The sequence below is a fragment of the Amblyomma mixtum genome, chromosome 2 (assembly GCF_055824585.1).
Source record: "Amblyomma mixtum isolate Tamu chromosome 2, ASM5582458v1, whole genome shotgun sequence".
Lineage (NCBI taxonomy): Eukaryota > Metazoa > Arthropoda > Arachnida > Ixodida > Ixodidae > Amblyomma > Amblyomma mixtum.
Window position 1 is genome coordinate 171,540,727 of NC_143013.1, and position 18,997 is coordinate 171,559,723.

General features: G+C 43.8%; 2 protein-coding genes across 3 annotated transcripts; both read left to right on the forward strand.

The window, feature by feature from the left end:
- Positions 1-4,142: 4,142 nt before the first annotated feature.
- LOC149361609 (3-alpha-hydroxysteroid sulfotransferase-like) lies at positions 4,143-5,099 on the forward strand. The gene has a single exon (XM_089569552.1). It carries the CDS (start codon positions 4,143-4,145, stop codon positions 5,097-5,099), a length of 957 nt encoding a protein of 318 aa, XP_089425678.1.
- Positions 5,100-8,302: 3,203 nt separating this feature from the next.
- On the forward strand, positions 8,303-17,858 carry LOC149361610 (sulfotransferase 2A8-like). Of its 2 annotated transcripts, none has more exons than XM_089569553.1 (2): positions 8,303-8,437; positions 16,767-17,858. In XM_089569553.1, exon 2 carries the CDS (start codon positions 16,795-16,797, stop codon positions 17,749-17,751), a length of 957 nt encoding a protein of 318 aa, XP_089425679.1. In that variant the 5' UTR covers positions 8,303-8,437; positions 16,767-16,794; the 3' UTR covers positions 17,752-17,858. The 2 variants fall into 2 exon arrangements, with proteins under 2 accessions (XP_089425679.1, XP_089425680.1); XM_089569554.1 differs by lacking the exon at positions 8,303-8,437 and adding an exon at positions 12,546-12,883.
- The last annotated feature ends 1,139 nt before the right edge of the window (positions 17,859-18,997 follow it).

Consider the following 18,997-nt stretch of genomic DNA (forward strand, 5'->3'; position numbering starts at 1 on the left):
ATCATTATTTCCTAAATCGAAAAAATACTAGAGGAGGTGGTGTGTCTATTCAAACTTGTCTAACCGGTTTTGAAATCGTACCGGAGTACAGCTGTATTACCGGCGACTATGAAACTCTTTGTATTAGGAAAGGCACAAATATGTTCTCTGTTATTTACAGACCTCCAAATGGAAGTATTTCCGCGTTCCTGCAATTTTTTGATGGGTTACTCTCTCATGCAAACTGTAGTGGTTGCTTACTAACGATAGGCGGTGATTTAAATATTGACATTCTGAAGAACACAGAACCCACTACAGACTTTTTACTTGTTTTACAGTGCAATGCATTCCAGAATGTCATTGCCACTCCAACAAGAGTCACTCTTTTATCATCATCACTGTTAGACTTGTTCGTGACAAATTCATCGTGTAATATTCGGTCAGGTGTCATAAGCTCTGACATCAGTGATCATATGCCAATTTTTTTATTGATAAAGCGACACAATAACTTGAACCAAAAAGGCCATACAGTCACGTACCGCGAAATAACACCGCACACTTTGGAAGAGTTCCGGCATGCAATTATTCAGACGAACTGGAGTGAAATTTTTGCAATTGAAGATTCTAATGCGTCATACAACAAGTTTATAGAAATTTTCAAGCAAAAATATTTTGCTTGCTTCAAACTAAAAACACATCGAAGTTTTAAGCGCTCCCGTAAGCCTTGGATTACCCGCAACATAGTCAAACTTATAGCTGAAAAACACAAGCTCTATCAATCTTTTGTAGACTCTCGTGACGTCAACAAACTGAGGGAATTCAAGCGTTTTCGAAATAAATTAAATAAAGCTATCAAAAAATCTAAGCGCGAGTATTACGCTCGCCTTTTTGATAGGGATTGTCTGCAAAATAGCGACCTAGTTTGGAAAAATCTAAATAGACTACTAAAGAGGAACGTACAGGCAAGTTCAATACCAGACCTCGTAATTGATAATCAAGAAGTAAGCGGAACAGTGCTTGCGGACCGCTTCAACAAATTTTTCGTAGAAATAGGAAGCACGGCTTACTGTTCCGAGGCCTCCTCTTCTGTGCGTTCAGTATCGCAAAGCTTATTTTTTCACCCTACTTGTCAGTCAGAAGTAATATTTGTTTTTCAAGGACTCAAGAACAGCCACAGCGTTGATGCGAACGATATGGAAATAAGACCGATAAAATATGTTCTGGATATAATTGCGCCCACGTTAACACACGTATTTAATTCTTCCCTATCTACTGGCGTTTTTCCCACGAATATGCAAGTCGCCCGTGTCAAGGTCTTACACAAAGGGGGTGACAAAAATAATTTAAGCAATTACCGACCAGTATCCATCCTTCCGATTTTTTCTAAAGGACTCGAAAAAGTTATTAATATACGCATTGAAAGCTTTTCAAGAAAACATAACCTCATAACAGATCACCAGTTCGGTTTCAGAAAACACCGCTCCACAGAAGACGCTCTTTTAAGACAAAAAGAGGTAATTTTGGAAAATTTCGAGAAAAAACTTACAACTTTAGGTATTTACTTAGATTTCAGCAAGGCATTTGACCGTGTAAATCATCCAATATTACTAGAAAAATTAGAGCACTATGGATTTCGGGGTATTTCACTTAAGCTCATTCGGTCATACTTGACTGGCCGGCATCAATATGTTGAGATAAACCGAAATAAATCGCACTTACAAGAAATTCAATCAGGTGTCCCACAGGGAAGCATTTTAGGACCCATTCTTTTTCTTTTCTACATCAACGATATAGTAGAAATTTACAGAGATTGCACAATTGTCATATATGCAGACGATTGCACAGTATTGATATCTAGACAAAACTTAGAAGAAATAAAAACAGATGCCAGTTTATTCTGTAACAATCTACAGGAATGGTGCCGAAAAAATAGCCTGATACTAAATGAATCCAAAACAAAATGTATTCTTTTTCGTGCACCCGGAGTCCTACCTGGAATATCTCCCACCATTACCTTCGGTCCGTATACATTTGGGCTGGAAACATGTGTGAAAACGCTTGGCATATTCTTTTCCGAGCACATGTCCTGGAACGAGCATGTTCAACATCTGTCGACAAAGCTAAGTAGGATTGTAGGTACAATAAACAAACACCGTCACACCCTCCCACTAGCTACAAGAAAGCTCTTATATAATGCCCTTTTCTATTCACAACTCCGCCACTGTATACTGCTTTGGGGAAATACCACCAAGTCAAACATCAATAAACTTGCCTTAATACAAAAACGGGTCATCCGCATTATTGAAAACACATCATTTTTAGAACACACAGGACCCCTTTTTCTCAAACATCGCATTTTAAAAGTGGAAGATATGTACTCTTATAACCTGTTAAGTAAGTACAAGAATGCAATACAAGGCAAATCTGAGACATTTCTGACCTTAGCTAGACTACAAAAAACAACAAATACCTATTCATTTCGCTATCAGTCACCATGGCTCATTCCATTTTCCCGTACAATGTACGGAAAACAACGACTAAAACACGCCATACCGCATGCGCTCAATGAACTGGACGAAAAACAAATAGACATTCTGCAAATGTCGCACAAGGGAATTTATAAAATTTTTGTTTAACCTGTACCATGGATTTCTTTTTTTCTTTTAATCCTGTTTCAAGTGTTTATTTTGTTTATTGTTCTACACGTGACAATTGACAATTGACTGCTCTTTTCAGAGGACTGTTTTATCAATTTTTGTAAAACTATGTGCTGTGCAAGTGCTGGCTGTCTGGGTGGCGGGAGCTTTGTCAAGCTGCAACTAAGCAGCTTTTTCTTCCGTCACCTTTTTTGCTCAAGCAAAATAAAGAAATTTCTTCTTCTTAAAAAAAAAAAATTTCCAAGTTTCTGCTCACGGTGCTAAACTGGCAAAATACAACTGCTATTTATTTTCGGCTGTGCTTGCTTCCGACATTACGTTTACTTCAGCTTGCGGTACGACCTGCAAAGCCTTGACGCCGACTGAAATTTTGCCCTTCCGAAACTGCGGGGTTTTTACGTCTGACGGGCTCACCACTTTCTTTTTCGGTTTTGAACGCGCCGCAACGCACGTGTAGAAGCAGGGTCTATTCCCACCGACTTTCCATCTGAGAAATGTAATGTTATGCAGAAGCCGGCCAGCCTTCCACCACACGCGGGCACGATTCTACAAACTAAACTTTCACAGGCTTGCTGGCGGAAATGCATGCCGCACAACAGCTGGCAAACCAGAGTTCGCACTAAACTGCATGCTTCTGTGCGCGGTAGCCGATAGTCAATACCAACTATTCGCGATTCTGTTCATGACAGCCACTGATGGGTGCAGTTTTTACTGAAGGCCCTCAGAAATGTTACACATAGAAAATTGTTAGGGCCACTGAATTTGGCTACATTGGTCGCGTGTCTCTCCGAACGTGGAAGCTTCCAATCAGTACCGAACACAAGAGCTTAGAACAGGATTCGTGACACAGCGAAAACATACACGTAACGTATTGCTATGCCGTTCACTCTGCACTATGTTGTCCCCTTTCCAGCAGGACAACGTGTGAAAGGCAATTATTTGTTTAAATACGTCCATGAGAAGGTTCCTGAGAGTGTATTAAGTTAATCATTGTTAAATTCATAGCCATTAATAAACATACCTATATAGCATCCGGTCACTCCTTGCCAGTTTCAGCTTGAACCGCATGGTACATTAGTCTAATATAACAGCACTGTCACTGTAGCAAGAGATTCTCAAAAACTTCTACGCATGCGGTCATTACAGAGATCGAATTTTACTAAGCTTTTTAATTGGTACTGATGTGAAATTTAATACTGCACAAGCGAAGCAAGTGCATTTGCCCCAACGCGGATGCACAGTAGCACCCGCTCAACCTTTAAGAAACAAACGAAACTCGGGAAACACCTGAGGTGGCGACAACAAACTTTCCGTATTCTTCTGGACCTCTGGACCAAAAATTTCGAAAAGAATTGTGTTTCAAAAGCATTATTTGCTACAATATGTCGGAAGAGTGAAAATCAAGTATTAGTCGTTTAAAATATCCGCCACCTTTAAAATGCTTGCAGTTCATCTAAATACGTATATTCTCCCACTTCAGGACATCCTCTCTAAAGAAATTTAGTCATGCCGGGTCGGAGGCCGTACCGCCAAGTCATCGATGGTGTGCCAAGGTGTCCTTGTCTCGATCCCGAAATCTTCAGGAAGAACTACTCCTTCCGTGCCGCTAACGGCGACATCGTACAGCACTCGTACCCCAAGAGTGGCACCAACTGGTTGCAGTACATCACGCAGCTCATTGTAAAGCGCGGTCAGCCGATGACCTTTCCGGAATTCACACATGACGTCCGCCCAATCGAGTACACAGACTTCGCTGACTGGAAGCCGACTCTGCCCGTAAGGCTGTTCACCACACATCTACCACTCCGCCGTGAGACGATGAACGAAGGGGCCAAGTACATCTACGTGGCTCGCAACCCGTGGGACGTCTGCGTCTCAATGTTCCGCATGCTGACAGAGCTAAGCATCTACCGTTTTCAGGATGGCAAGTTCGAAGATTTTGTCGAACCATTCATTGAAGGTGACCTAGGCTATGGCGACTACTTTGACCACGTGACTTCAGGGTACGCTTTGAAGGACGAGCCAAATGTCCTTTTTCTGACCTACGAGGAACTCAAGATGGACACCCGAAGCACTGTGCTACGACTGGCTTACTTCCTAGGTGCCCAGTACGGACAGGCTTTAGAAGAAGACGAACAGATCTTTCAGAACGTATTGGAGTACTCCAAAGCAGAAAACATGAGGAAGGTCATTGTGCACGACTTACGCGGAAGGGAGATCTCTGAAAGCAATGATACCATAGTCAGACAAAAGATTACCAGCAAGCATGGCTACGAAGGAGACCAAAACAAGTTTTCCATTGTCAAAGAAGCTAGAGTAGGCAGCTGGAAAGATTACTTCACGCCCGAACAGCTGGCATGTTTTGAAGAAAAGATACGAGAAAAAGGGACCAAAGCTTCCTTCATGGAACTCTGGAGCAACATTCGAGAAGAGGTCATCGCACTGTCCCACGTGTCGACGTAAGATCAAGAGCAATTCATTTCCCAACTGTAACCCGCATGTTTAATGTTTGCACGCAGACAGCAGTGAGTACGAGGTTAAAGGAGAATAAACACAATACTTCATTTGATTTGTTTTATCTGGCTGCAATTAAATTGCCTCATTTATGCTGCCGCTTCACATGACGATGCAATATATCTATTGTATAAGATTTCTAGTAGTGGATCAGTAAATGGAAAGCGCTTTTTGGAGCACCTCCTCGCTAGGCTGACTGAGAACTGTGCAGTAGTATCCTGCATAGTCCGTTTGAGGCTGTTTGAGGCGTTTGAGGCCCATAATCTTGTAAGGCTGTGGAAGATTATAGTTCGGTGCTAATTTACCTTCTTCCATAAGCATTTCAGCGGTGAGGTCGAGAAGAGTGCACAAAGTACAGCAGGTAAAAACGTAACTGGTCACGTATTCAGAGAAGCATTTATAGCTTATTTATAGACATACCATGAAAGCCGTGCACGTCAAATAACAAAGTATCACCGTTCGTCATCACAAATCTTACAGTGCAGGGTACACCGATTGGAGCCCCACTGATCTATCGACATTTGCGAACGCAGTCTAGACTGCGGCCCTACAGTTCGCCTCCTAATCTCTCTAGTTTCACGACAAAACTTGCGGCACCAGATAAAAACATGCACACATCCACACACTTCACCACTTCACCATCCAATCACATTTGTCATATTAACACGCTGTCTACGTGCGCCAGACGTAGAATGTGTTCGAGCAAGTCAGTGGTGGATTTTTCTTTACACAAATCTTATTTCTTTTCTTCGCAGCATCCACGTTCCTTCGTGAGCCAAGAATGACTCTCTACACAGCTATGATATGGATAAAAAAAGTTCAGTTCCCACGATCTACGTTAACATTGCCCAGAACAAAACATATCGAGAAAGCGAGCTGTTAATCTGACGCGTGTGCATTCCAGTGGCTGTAGTAAAGAATGATTCCTATGCCGCATGTTTGAAGGCACGAGTCCGTGAAAACCAGAACCTCGCTCCTTTTCGAACGCTCATGGGCAGAGCTACATGGGCAGAGCTAACCCTGAAGCAGGAATCCGGCTATCCTTTCCTTAAGGTGCGTGACTTTCGGCTTGCAAACTATTGAAATTTCAGTCACTTGAAATTTTCTGGCGACTCTAAGTGTAACAACCTCTGAGCACTACTGGCCGCTCGCTCTCCGATGCCCGCACCTCAATAAAACAGCTGTAGAAGCGGTTCGTGCTGTAGAATGTGGTGATTTTTCATCATTTTGTGCCTTATGTCTTCCTTTCCCAGGGACGCTTCGAGTGCGGTTTCGAGTTGGGATGCTGTGCTACCATCTCCACGCGACTCGTGTAGTGGTCACGCAAGGCAGGGACCGGGAGGGCCACCGCGAACCTGTCCGCGAATGAACATTCCGAAGGCTCCCAATGAAAGCTTCCCTAGATAGCGGGAGCCGGCTGAGCATTGAAGAAGCGTATAGCTTGTTGGGCCAGTTGGTGCATGGTAAGTGGGAAAACCAGCGGAAAGGACACGTTCAAAAACAGGGGAAGTACACAGGACAACGCGGGAGGCACAAGTGAAATATTTTGTACTTGGTGAATCGCCAACAACAGAACAGGGCGCACGTGCGCAAGAGCAACCGCAAACGGTATCAAAACAACAAGCACAAAATTAATTGAGCGGCAGAAGATTCCAAGTGGCAACCTATGCCCACCCATGAACCTGTACTCTTTTGCTGCAAACCTGCCAGAGATGTAGCTGACGCATTTAGCTCTTAACTGCTTGATTTTGAAGGCTTCTAAGATTTCTCGCAGGCTGAGCAGCCGCGGGATTTCTATTTTTCAGCCCACAATGCAGATTGTACGGAACGGACGCCACACCCTGCCCTCGTGTTGGTCAGTCTCGAGCGAAGTCCACAGCAGCGCCTACGATACCTGTGAAGCTTGCTTGAGTGTTTGCAAGAAGCGTCATCTAGGTGGTTGTACTTTGTCCAGCCGGCTATGTTCTTCGTCCTGATCGCTCAGCGCTCGGCTCGTGTGCGCAAGCCGCTAAAGGTTAAGGAGTTTTAAATCCTACACCGCTGTAACAAGGGGGAAACCAACACTACTCCGAGCAGCTACGGAGAGCTCATGTTTTGGGAGTTAGGACGCCGTAAATACCCGTTTCCCCACAAAACACTAACAAGACATCAGGTAACTACATGGAGACTGCTACAAACAAACTCATACCCAAGTCGCTACATATACAGTAAGATTGGGCTTACGCAATGCACTGCAGAATGCGTGTGGTGCGGAGAGATAGCCACCCTCTACCACTCCACATGGGGCTGTCGGGCGAGCCCGATAGAGCCCAAAATTACAAACCCGTCAGTTGAGCAGTGGGAGGAGCTTCTGTCCAGCTCCGACCCGCAAGATCAGCTTGCGCTGGTTGCGCGGGCCGAGGAGGCAGCAAGAACCAGTGGGATCCTGTACCTAGGAACACCCCCTGCAGCTCAAGACCCCAAACCGTAAATTCTATCCCAATTTGCGGAATAAAGTCTTATACTGCTACTACACCGTTGTACCAGCACGCTATGCACTTCGAGCTCTTCTCCAGACAACGCGGGGCGCTTTTCGCGGGGGTGGGGTACCGCTGCCAGTTTGCAACCATGTAATTTCTTGTGGTCCTCTAAGTAGTCGCGAGAGCGTACAAAAGCAGCAAGAATTTCCAACCCTCATAGATTCCCATTCAGTCCCTCGTGTTTTGACGTAGATATGTTTTTCACCAAGATAAGTTAGATATGTCGTGTTTTCACGTAGATATAGATACGACACCGCTAAAGAACAAAGGTCTCGCAAGTTGAGGACACAGCTTAAGGGCTGTCATAAGAGCTCTACTATAAGTGCAAGCGTACGTGCTTGTTCTTGAAGTATCTTTGGGCTGCATTTCAAGTAAACAACGCGTTAAAAAACCGGGCTTGACAAGCCCGTTCTTATTTCGCGCGAGAACAACGAAGTAAGCGCCACGTGTAGCTAAGCAAGAGGCATTGCGACTGATATCATTGCTAGGCGTTCAAAGGAGTCCCTCAGTACCTTCTACCGCTAACTGCAGCCGCAAGTTTCTCGCTTAGCCATCCGTGTTCAATCGCTGCCATGCCCTTATTGAATCACTTAGGCTCTTATCACGCACAATATCCGGCGCAAGGAAACGGGCACTTAACTGTGCGCCCTTGCCTTCTTCTTCGCGGAGACAAGGTCCGCGACGCCCGACAATAGACACTTGTGACTTGCTTGCGCAGCCTCGTCTGGCGCTTCTCCCAACAACACGTTGAGCTGTGTACGCCAGCAGGTGGGCTCGCTTTTACTTTTTCGCCTTGGATTTGCAAGTGTAGCATTCTTTTTTTGTTGTTGTTCAGAATTACCTGCATATTACAGGTTCAGCTAGTTCTGTAGGCACGGATGGCTGTTTCAGTTTGTGTTAGAACAGATGCTCCAGCGAGTTAGTATGCCATATTAGCAGCGCCTGTCACTGCCTGTATTTCTTTCGTCCTCGTGTATTATGCGTTCTTCATTGCAAATATGGTTGGTTGTTTTGGCTTGGTGTATAGGGTTTAACGTCTCAAAGCTACTAAGGCTATGAGAGACGCTGTAGTGGAGGAGTCCGCAAATTTCGACCACCTGGGGTTCTTTAACGTGCACTGACATCGCACAGCACACGGGCCTCTAGAATTTCTCCTCCAAAGAAATTCAGCCGTTGCGGCCAGGATCGAACCCGCGTCTTTCGGGTCAGCAGCCGAGCACCATAACCACTGAGCCACCGCGGCGGTCCATTGCAAATACGTTTTAATTCTACCTCTCGCATGCTTGTGCTCACTGGGGTTGATTAAAACATGAATCTAAATGCTCAAGCAAAATTTGAAGCGCAATCCAGATCAAAATAACCTGCTCTATACATAAAGGCAGTGATATCCTCTCATGATTTGCTCGTATCGCAAAGTTTTTAACGTTCCCATGTGGGATGCCGCTGACAAGGACGTTGCAATTTATGTCGAACCTGGTTATCACGAGCAACCCAGGTTGTATCTTCTTCTATGGTCCCGCTTCCTCGATCCATCTGCCTGAACCAGTCCACTTTAACAGATTGCTAATTACAAGCTATACAGCATTCAATTAAACATATACACAATCGTTTTTACAACTTTTCAAACATGCGGCGTTTCGGCATTCAAGCCCTCTCCATTCTTCCTCCTTTGTCTCTACTGGAATGCCTCCGTCGGTTCCTCCTCTCCTACGATCCACCTCGACCAGCGGGCTCTTGGTGGTCCAAATAACATGTGACGTGGACACAACAGCATCACTGAATGAGTACAAAGCTGGAAAGAGCGATTTCCGGAATTCAAGAAGCAGTGCCTTCCATGCTAAGGCTTGATCTGGTTTTCTTGGGACCAGGCAATGAAGAAGAAAGTATGAACCACGAAATGCTAGTTGTCCAGCATGAGGGAGCTGTGTAGAAAGCATTAAACATGTTTTTGTAGACTTTAAACTTCTATGATTAAATGTCGAAGAGGATCAGCTCTTGTTTTTAGGAATAATGAAAAAAAAATTATTACTTCAGCAGTATGCACGAACATAAAGTTAGAATTGAAAAATTGCATAAAACGTGACCAAAATCAATTATAGCCAACAAAAAAGAAAAAAGTTAGAACGGGAAAGAACTACAATGTCACTTTTAAAGAAATGAAACAAAAATCACTGAGTAAATAAAACAGCGAGCTTTTCTCACTCGGCGAGGGAGCACTCGCCACCTCGCCGCGGATGATGATAAGATCGATCAGTCTACGTGCGGGCACGGATCACTAGCGTTGGCGTTTCTGGATATAACTTCGTAGAGAGGGAGCGCTTTTGGGGTATTTTTGGAGCATGAAGGTCGAGGTGCAAATTTGATGAAATGGTTATATGGTTCGCAGGGATATATGAAAATGATATTGCATATAGGGCATTACATGGGAAGGCTTAGTGTGCGCGGAGCCAGTAGAAGAGCACAAAGGACTAAGGCAGGACCATCTTTTTTCGCCATTGATGTTCATGCTTTATATGGCTGGCACAGCAAGAAAGCTAAAGACAACTCATTCGGCCTTAATTCTACCTGAAACGGAAAGACAGCACACAGGAGGCGGCTTCCGCATCTAATGTACGCTGACAACGTAGTCCAGTAAGTTGATAACTTTCGAGATTTACAGAGACTAACAGATATCTTTGGGCACGGGGCTGACAAGTTTGGGTGTCATTTTGCACGGAACAAATTTTTCGCTATGCCATTTAATTGTTAGAGGACTTGCAAATTCGTATCCACTCAACAAACAAGAATGCCAAAGTGAGGCAAGTACAAATGTCATTAGCCTAGGGCAAATAAGCCAAATACTATTTAAGCCCTCGCGAAGACCTTTTCAACAACAAACGACGAAGGAAATAAGCAGTAATGAAGTACGGAGTTTTGTCCGCCACGGTGGGTCAGAAGTCATGGTGCCCGGCTGCTGACCCCGAAGACGAGGGTTCGATCCCGGTTGCGGCGGTTGAATTTCGATGGAGGCGAAATTCTGGAAGCTCGTGTTCTGTGTGATGTCGGTGCACGTCAAAGAAACCCAGGTGGTCTAAATTTCCGGAGTCCTTCGCTACTGCGTGTGTCATATCCTGAGTCGCTTTGGGACGTTAAACCCCATAAACCATACCAATTACGGATTTTTATGGAGCTGTAAAGAATGTGAAATATAGCACGGCTCCTGGAAATGGGCAATGGTCCTAGATCTTACTTTTGCTAACGCATTAGTGAGTGTAAAGGTCGATATACAATCAGAGTAGAAATGAAACCAAAAGCAATAAGCCGCCTAGCGCTGGCAGCCGACTGAAAAACTACGAATGAAGATGTAAAAGAGATATATCCCTTATAACAATTATCTTTAGATTTCTGACAGACTCTAGTGCATTCCTACAGATAATTCCTTGTGTCTGTTCGTAGTCTATAAACTGTCTATAGACAGAAGTCTACTAAAGAAGTGTGTCCAAAAATGTATAGATTGCCTGTGGACTATCATAGGATCTGTATTGGCTATAGACTGGCCTAAACGATTTGCCTACAGAAAGTCTATAGACCTCAATGACAAAAGTTTGTGGGAAGTCTAAAGAAATTTTTGTAAGGGACAAGCTCGGCAGGATTTGAAGTCCGAAAACCACAAAGAAAAATTTGCTTAGAGGAAATGTTTAGGGGTGTGGAGAAACGAAAGTGTTAAAATAGAGTATTTAGGCTCCATATACCTTGGAAGCTTAGACACACGAAGGCGGAAAAAGTTTAGCGTTGGTTTTACAGGGCTTAACGACCCAAAACAACTCAAGCTATGTGGAATGCAGTAGTGTAGGATTCCTGATAATTTCGACCACCTGAGGTGCACTGAAATCGCACTGTAAACGGGTCATGGCCAGCTTTCTAGGAAAAAAAATTTCAAAATTGATAAATTGTAAGATACCGTTATGGAAATTTTGAAGGTAGTGGTCCATTCTTCTCATATGTAGCAAAATCTTTTAAGTGTTTCCATCGATCACATCGAAGAGTTAAGGCTGCCATAAAAAGCCAGTGAAGAACGCTTTCGACGACAGTTAAAACAATATAGCAAAGAAAATGTATGGCTGCCGTTGGGTAATATGATGATTTATTGAATGTTATAATCAAATCTTCCATTATAAGAAAAAACTGCGTTCGTAAACAGTTTTCCGCGCAAAAACGATGCTGTTCAGAATTGCTGGGTATGCTCTATCATTTCGCCTCCATCTGAATGGCACCACAGCGGCTGGGGTAGAACCAGTGTCTTTAGGGTCAGTAGCCAAGCATCATAACCACGGACCCACCGCGGCGGCCGGAGACAAAGGGCAAAGAAATTGATGACAAAGTATACGCCACTCAAATTGCAAAGAAGAATAGCTAAGAATATCAAAAGGAAAGAAAAAGAAGTAGGGACAGCTAAATGGTTAGAGAGAATCATAGCAAAAACAGCCCTAGCTTTATCCGAAGCCAGCGAAGACAATCATGAAGGAAACGTTTTTCGAAGCCCAATGTTAAGGAAACAACGCCTATAAAGAGAACCATGCGCGGCAAGACGAGACGTGTTCAGCTTAACGAAAAGTACACGAAACGATTGGCCAGATTTTTAACGAATAAGATGGCATGCAACCGATCCTCACGGATTAGGAAATCCAACTGTCTGAATTTCTGAGGTTTCAAAGCGGAAAATGGAACTGGGCAACAGTAGAAATTATCACAAAATATCTGCTGTGTCGATGGAGAATAATTCAAAACAAAAGGGTCTTCACCCTAGCGACCACATGCCACATCTGGTGAGCAACAGTTCGGTCATGCAAAGTTTCGTTGCCTGCGCGAGCACCTAGATGACTGAAAGAGAGCGCGCGCAGTTTATATGGCTAAAAAGAAACCGTATAGCGCCACAAGCCATTCCAGCGCTTATGCATCTAGCAAAATGCTGAAGAAAACATTCTGTGGAGCAGAATTTGTTATCACTTTCAGTTTTCAGGCAGTTTTCAGGACATGGTCCACCTTCGGAAATAGGGCCCGTGCCACTTCCAGAACATTCCTCCGTGCAGCTTTCAAAGCAGAGGTTCGATAGGAAAGCCAACTCCAGGTGATGTGCTGCAGGGGTGTTGAAAAGACTTTCATTACTTGATACATATAACGCTGACAGGACCAAAGCATCAGTTCAAAGGACAGACTCCACTGCACCCTTTCAAGGTAATAAATGTTTAGTTCAAATGAACTTCCATTAGACATTTTAATCAACACTTTGGAGCTTTATTATGCCACACTTGCAACTGGTGATATAGCTACATGAATTTTAAGATTTTCGAGAACTATTGGGATCGTCGCCACGCAAGGAAATTTGGCTATCCAGATGTGGCAACATTAAGCGCAAATCTTAGGACGCACAAAGCCCCACCCGCAAGCCCATGGGAGCATATCTCTTCTGCGGACCCCAGTTTCTAGTGATGATCCCTGGCCCGACTGTGCTGCGGTTCCGACAGACAACCAGGAGTGTGATACGCAGTGTGGGATCGCGGCAGTATCTATGCTACTGCTGGTCTCTGCCTGGAATGCCCGAGATCATTATGCTGCAACGCTGATGAGTGCACGTCCTAGAAACGAAAAAATTAAATATGGTTATCGTTTACTGCCGGCTACAAACCTCTACCAGACTTTTGTGACTATATAGGCCAGCTAATAAGTTGCCTCATTCCAGTTCATAAGCTTACTAGTTGAAATGACGGACTTCTTTTCTGATGTACACCACTAACGACACTATCCCGGAGTTCATTTTTCTGCCTTGAGAAGAACTTTCTACTAATAATCCTTCACCATAACATTATAGCAGGTTCTTAATTCATGGCATACGGGTCGTATGCTTCTAAAGCGGACGTCAAGATGTACACCCTTTCAGCTTTTCCCTTTTTTTCTTATTTAAGCAAAACTAATAGAGATTAAGGCTCACCAGAGTTACAAAAGATCAAACCTACAACAAGCTAATTGATGTGGCAATGCATCCACCTTTAGGATCCCATTAGCTACGCAATGTTAGATTGTTTGCAACACGACAAACAGAAAATGCACATTTTAACTGTACGCTGTACCTAAAAAAGGCTAAGGACTTCCTCTGAAGAGCAGTCTGCGCAGGTCGCCAAACGATTTCTTCCATTCTTTTTCATAAAGGTTGAACCTTTGTCCTCGTTCATTTTGCAGTAGCCGCCCCAGTATGTCCACTGCTACAGAATGTAGGTTCTCGCCTCCAGTGCTGGCGAGCTCACTGACGTGCATGCCTCATCCTGCATTTTTTCTTTATCCACTCGTTGCGAAAATACTAATCACACTGTAACTGCTTACAGCAGACGTTTTTTAATATACAATAAGCCATTATTAATTGACATGGCACATTTCTGAGGGCCTATGCAACTGCATGCTGTTTTCTGCATCCGCTTTAATTATGCGGGAAGGGAACGAAGCCCAGGCCCATGGAAATACTCAGAATATCTTGAAAGTCATTGGTAGGAAACCCCAAGCAGCAATTCCGTACGTTCCAGGAGTGAGCAAAGCCCTAGCGCGTGTATTTTCAAATTATAATCTACGTATCGCACAAGCAAGCTTCGAAGCAAGTTGATAAATGTCAATGATCGCTTGACCGACGGCTTGTATCCTGGAGTCATATATAGAATTCCTCGCGCTGTCTGCATCGAGGTCTACATCGGCAAAACTAGCAAGTTTCTAAGACGCCGGCAAGAGCACAAATGTAACGTGGCGAATGACAATCCAGCATCGATCGCTGTTGCTGAACATGCTGAAACGCATCACTTTAGCATCGACTGGGACAACGCCAGCGTTATAGCTAAACAGAAAGACGTGTCATCAAGTCTGCTACTGGAATCATTGATCAATCAGGCAAGCCCTAACGCTATGAATAGAAGAAATGAAAATCGGCCAGCAATTTGCACTCATTGCGTCGAGTACAACGCACTTAACAACGTCCGAATCTCGGCCACCTCAGCCAACAAGGAACCCGTACGGGTTCCGAAACGTCGAATAGTAACCATGTCACGGTCACTGACCTACTTGTTCAGTATCACGCCTGGCGAGACGACCTTCCATCGATCGCTAGACTATACTAGTTCTTACTGGACAGTGACTTCAGCCTTGTGAAAAACAGCATTTTGAGGATATATGCACGACAGGAACGTGAAATCGAACCTCCAGTTTCATTTCACTGTACGAAAAGAAATGCCGTTTTTTCCTATCCACGCCACTATCAAATGAAATGAAATAAAATTTGTTTTCCAACAAGTGGATGGTCGCCTGGACTAAAAGTTGTACAAACAGAGTGACAAAGGCCCAAGAAACCAATACACAACATAGGAGGAGCAAACAGCAAATTCCAGAAGTTCATTAACATGATATCCAAAAGTGTTATACAATGCATACGTCACTGTAGCACGATATGAAAAGAAAACAAAAAAGTTGATCAACAATAAAATCAATGGACAATACTCAACTAGGCAGGGAGTTTGTAAATGTGAATATAATATTTACAGTAAGATTACATGTATGGATAGATTATATTTGCACCAAGTAGGTTCTCAACTGCTTAGGACTAAACCAACAATGTATTTATACTTGTTGAGAAAAAAGGGAAGATCATGAGCCAAGGATTGTAATTTGTAGTCTGTTCTAAAATGTGGTAGGGACCACGTGTCAGTGCATCTAGTGTTTACTATTGCAGTACGGTGTTCAAGAGATGCAAGTTCTACCAAGAAATTACCCATACCTGCCGAACCGAAATAAGTTAATTGTAACAAGCGATATTCATAAATATTATCCACACGGATCATATTAAGTGATGTGATTATAGGTTGAATATTTCACGCTGGTTCTAAGATTACGATGAGACGAATAATTTTTATTTGCAAGACAAGAAGCTTCTTCATATTTGTTTTAGTTGTTGTTGCCCATACTAGAGTACCGTAGTTAACGTGAGAAAGGAAGAGAGCATGGTAAAAACAGAGGATAGTAGTAAAACACCTATAATTCGATGTCAAGTTACCACTCTCGCGCTAGGAGGCAACTGAGGTTAATAGGCGCATATGATATTCAATGCCATAATATTCCGCTTCACAGATTGATGTATGACATGTTTTTCACATTCTTGTCATACATTCTTTCCATTTCTACTTGTCAGAAAGATTATTCTCACAAACGAGAAAGCACCTCGCCTAATGGCAGCACTACCAAGCTGCCGGTGGAGTAGATTTAATTATTTTCACTTTGGAATATGTTCGGTGACGTCTAAGTGCAGGGCATGAACAACAATCAAATGTTTATACAGTTCGCCCAGGTGAAATTTTTTCGCTACCTTCATAGGGAAGATGCGCAGTAGCCTTTAACTTCAAGAGAAAAAATGAAAAAATGCCTTACATTTACTTACATGTCCAAAGCGGTTCACGTGGAGCGAATGCTATATTCAAACAATTTGAGAATGTGTATACAGGGTTAAAAATGGCCAGTTAGAACTTTATTTTGCATTGCAGAAAGTTAGGCGAGTTGGTAATACATGTTGTACTTAGCAAAGCGCAATAAAAAGACAGGGACAAGAAGAAGAAGAAGAAGCACGCAGGACAAACGCTTGGTCCTGCGTGCTTCTTCTTCTTGTTGTCCCTGTCTTTTTATTGCGCTTTGCTAAGTTCAACTTTATTTTGCTTAGAAACAATCTATACGCCTGCGCATGCGTGCACATCTGCCGAATCACAAGAGTAACTGACCAGGGTATTTTGCTATGCAGTGCATTAGAAAAACATTTTTTTCTTAATTTCAAAAACTAATATGGTATCGTCTTGTCCGTGGCTAAAAACTCGACATTACCCCTTCCCGCCAGACTGCTAAATAAAAGATGCTTTCTAATTTACGCTTGAAACCTCGCTAAATAGTATGCTTTTCATATTTACTGACATCCGCCGCAACAGATTATTTGTGACTGAAACGGCGTTCTTCTCATCTTGACTGCCTTGTTTTTAGAAACTTTTTTAAGTGCTGGCTGACTGAGCCGTTAGGCTATAGTATATTATTCCCTTCCTTTCAGAACATCCACTGCACAGAAATCTGCAGTCATGCCAGGTCGGAGGCCCTACCGTCAAGTCATCGATGGCGTGCCGAGGTGCGCTTGGCTGGACCCCGAAATCTTCAGAAAAAACTTATTCTTCCGTGCCGCCAAAGGCGACATTGTTCAGCACACGTACCCAAAAAGTGGAACTCATTGGATGCTGTACATCACGCAGCTCATTGTTAACCGCTGTGAGCAGATTACTTACACTGAATTCTCTCGCAACTTCCGCGCAATCGAGTACACGGACTGCGCTGACTGGAAGTCGACTCTGCCCGTAAGATTGTTCACCACACATCTGCCACTACGCCTTGAGACTATGAATGAAGAGGCCAAGTATATCTACGTGGCCCGCAACCCTTGGGATGTGTGCGTTTCAGTGTTCCGCATGTTGACAGATGTAAGCATCTACCGTTTTCAAGACGGCAAGTTCGAAGATTTATTCGAGGGTTTCATTGAAGGTGACCTAGGCTATGGTGACTACTTCGACCACGTGGCTGCAGGGTACGCTTTGAAGGACAAGCCAAACGTGTTCTTTGCGACCTACGAACAACTCAAGAATGACACCCGAAGCACGGTTCTCAAACTAGCTAACTTTCTGGGAGAGGGTTACGGCCGTGCTTTAGAAGAAAATGAGGATTTCCTTCAGAACGTATTGGAATACTCCAAAGCTGAAAACATGCGAAAAGCCCTTGTGGTCGAACTCGGAAGCAGTGAGATTCCAGAATGGAATGATGTGATGGCAAAAAACAAGGTGACCAGCAAGCATGGCTACGAGGGAGACGAAAACAAGTTCTCCGTAGTGAAAGAAGCCAGGGTAGGAAGCTGGAGGGATTACTTCACGCCCGAACTTCTGGTTCGTTTTGAAAAGAAGATACAAGAAAAAGGGGAAAAGGCTTCGTTCATGGAGCTGTGGCCGGGAATCCGAGAAGAGGCCATCGCACTGTCTCGCTTGTCGGCGTAAAAGCAGCAGCGTTTCATTATCTGCCACTAGACCACACGCTGTCATCCAAGGATAGAAGACCAAGCAAGTAGATTAGAAACAATAAAGTTTCTGCTTATTTTTCTTATTACTGTGCCGCTATCAACAGACTTAACCTATTTATTGCACGCTATTTAGTGCCGGGTTCTCTATTCAAGTATTTTGGTAGCAGCTCAAGAAAAGGGCGACGCCCCTGAGACACCTGCCTCCTCGCTAGGTTGCCGGGGCAGTCTTTAAATTTGCCTAAAATTTGTTTTTAAATTGCACTTTTTAATGTGTCAGGTCTGTGCCTTCTGGTTTAACTCACCAATTTGGCTACAGACAATGCGAATACGCAAAAAGTGGCTTTCATCAACTGGCCCCCGAACAATTTGTGGACAGCGCTTTGCCGTGGCGTATATTTCTTTTATGTGCGCGTTTCCTTAGCCCGCTTCACCGGAAATCTGTCCTTGGTGAGAAAGAAATCCAAAGCTCGTAAATCATTTATAGAAGTCTTACGAGAATGAATTCCAAAGTATAATTAACGAAGTACGCTAGGCAACTGCAGAAAATATGTCTTTTGTTCACACAGGTGCTAAGAAACAGAGTTAAAACACCTTTCAATAGTGTGTTCGGTACCGCCTATTAAGAGCAGCGCAGTTCAGATGCCTCCATCAACGTTCTAAGAGAAGGAAAAGCCACAACAATAAATGAATTCCCACATGGCACGTCGGCATCTGTGGTTCGCTAAGGTTTGTTTTTACCCTTAAGAAAAGTATTTTTATTTTATTGACGCTTTGTGGGGTTCACTGCAAAAACACCCATGATCACCACTACTCTAGATGGGTCACGCGCTTCCTGCATTGTTTTCATCGCAATGGTGGCATGTAGATGAAAAGGTGGTCGGAAAAGGATCTCTGAAAAACACTTACAGGTGATCAGTGTTCACTTCTGCATAGCGGCCTCGCAAACGCACCCAGCGCAGTACGAACTGATGAGGATTGAAACAAACGGTTGCGTCACAATTTTGGTTAACAATCGCGCCACATGGAGATCCGCCAATTATGCCATGCTAAAAACAGACGCGCCAAAGACGGACGATGGTGGGTGGGGAGGGGGGTAGAGCGGTGTAGAGGAGAGGTGTGCTCCTGTTATCTGTTGTGCACGCCGTCATCGCACTTGCCGCTTCAGTGGCTAGACGATAGTTGTGACGCCATCTTTTTGGGACCATCTCTCGGCCTCAGCTGTC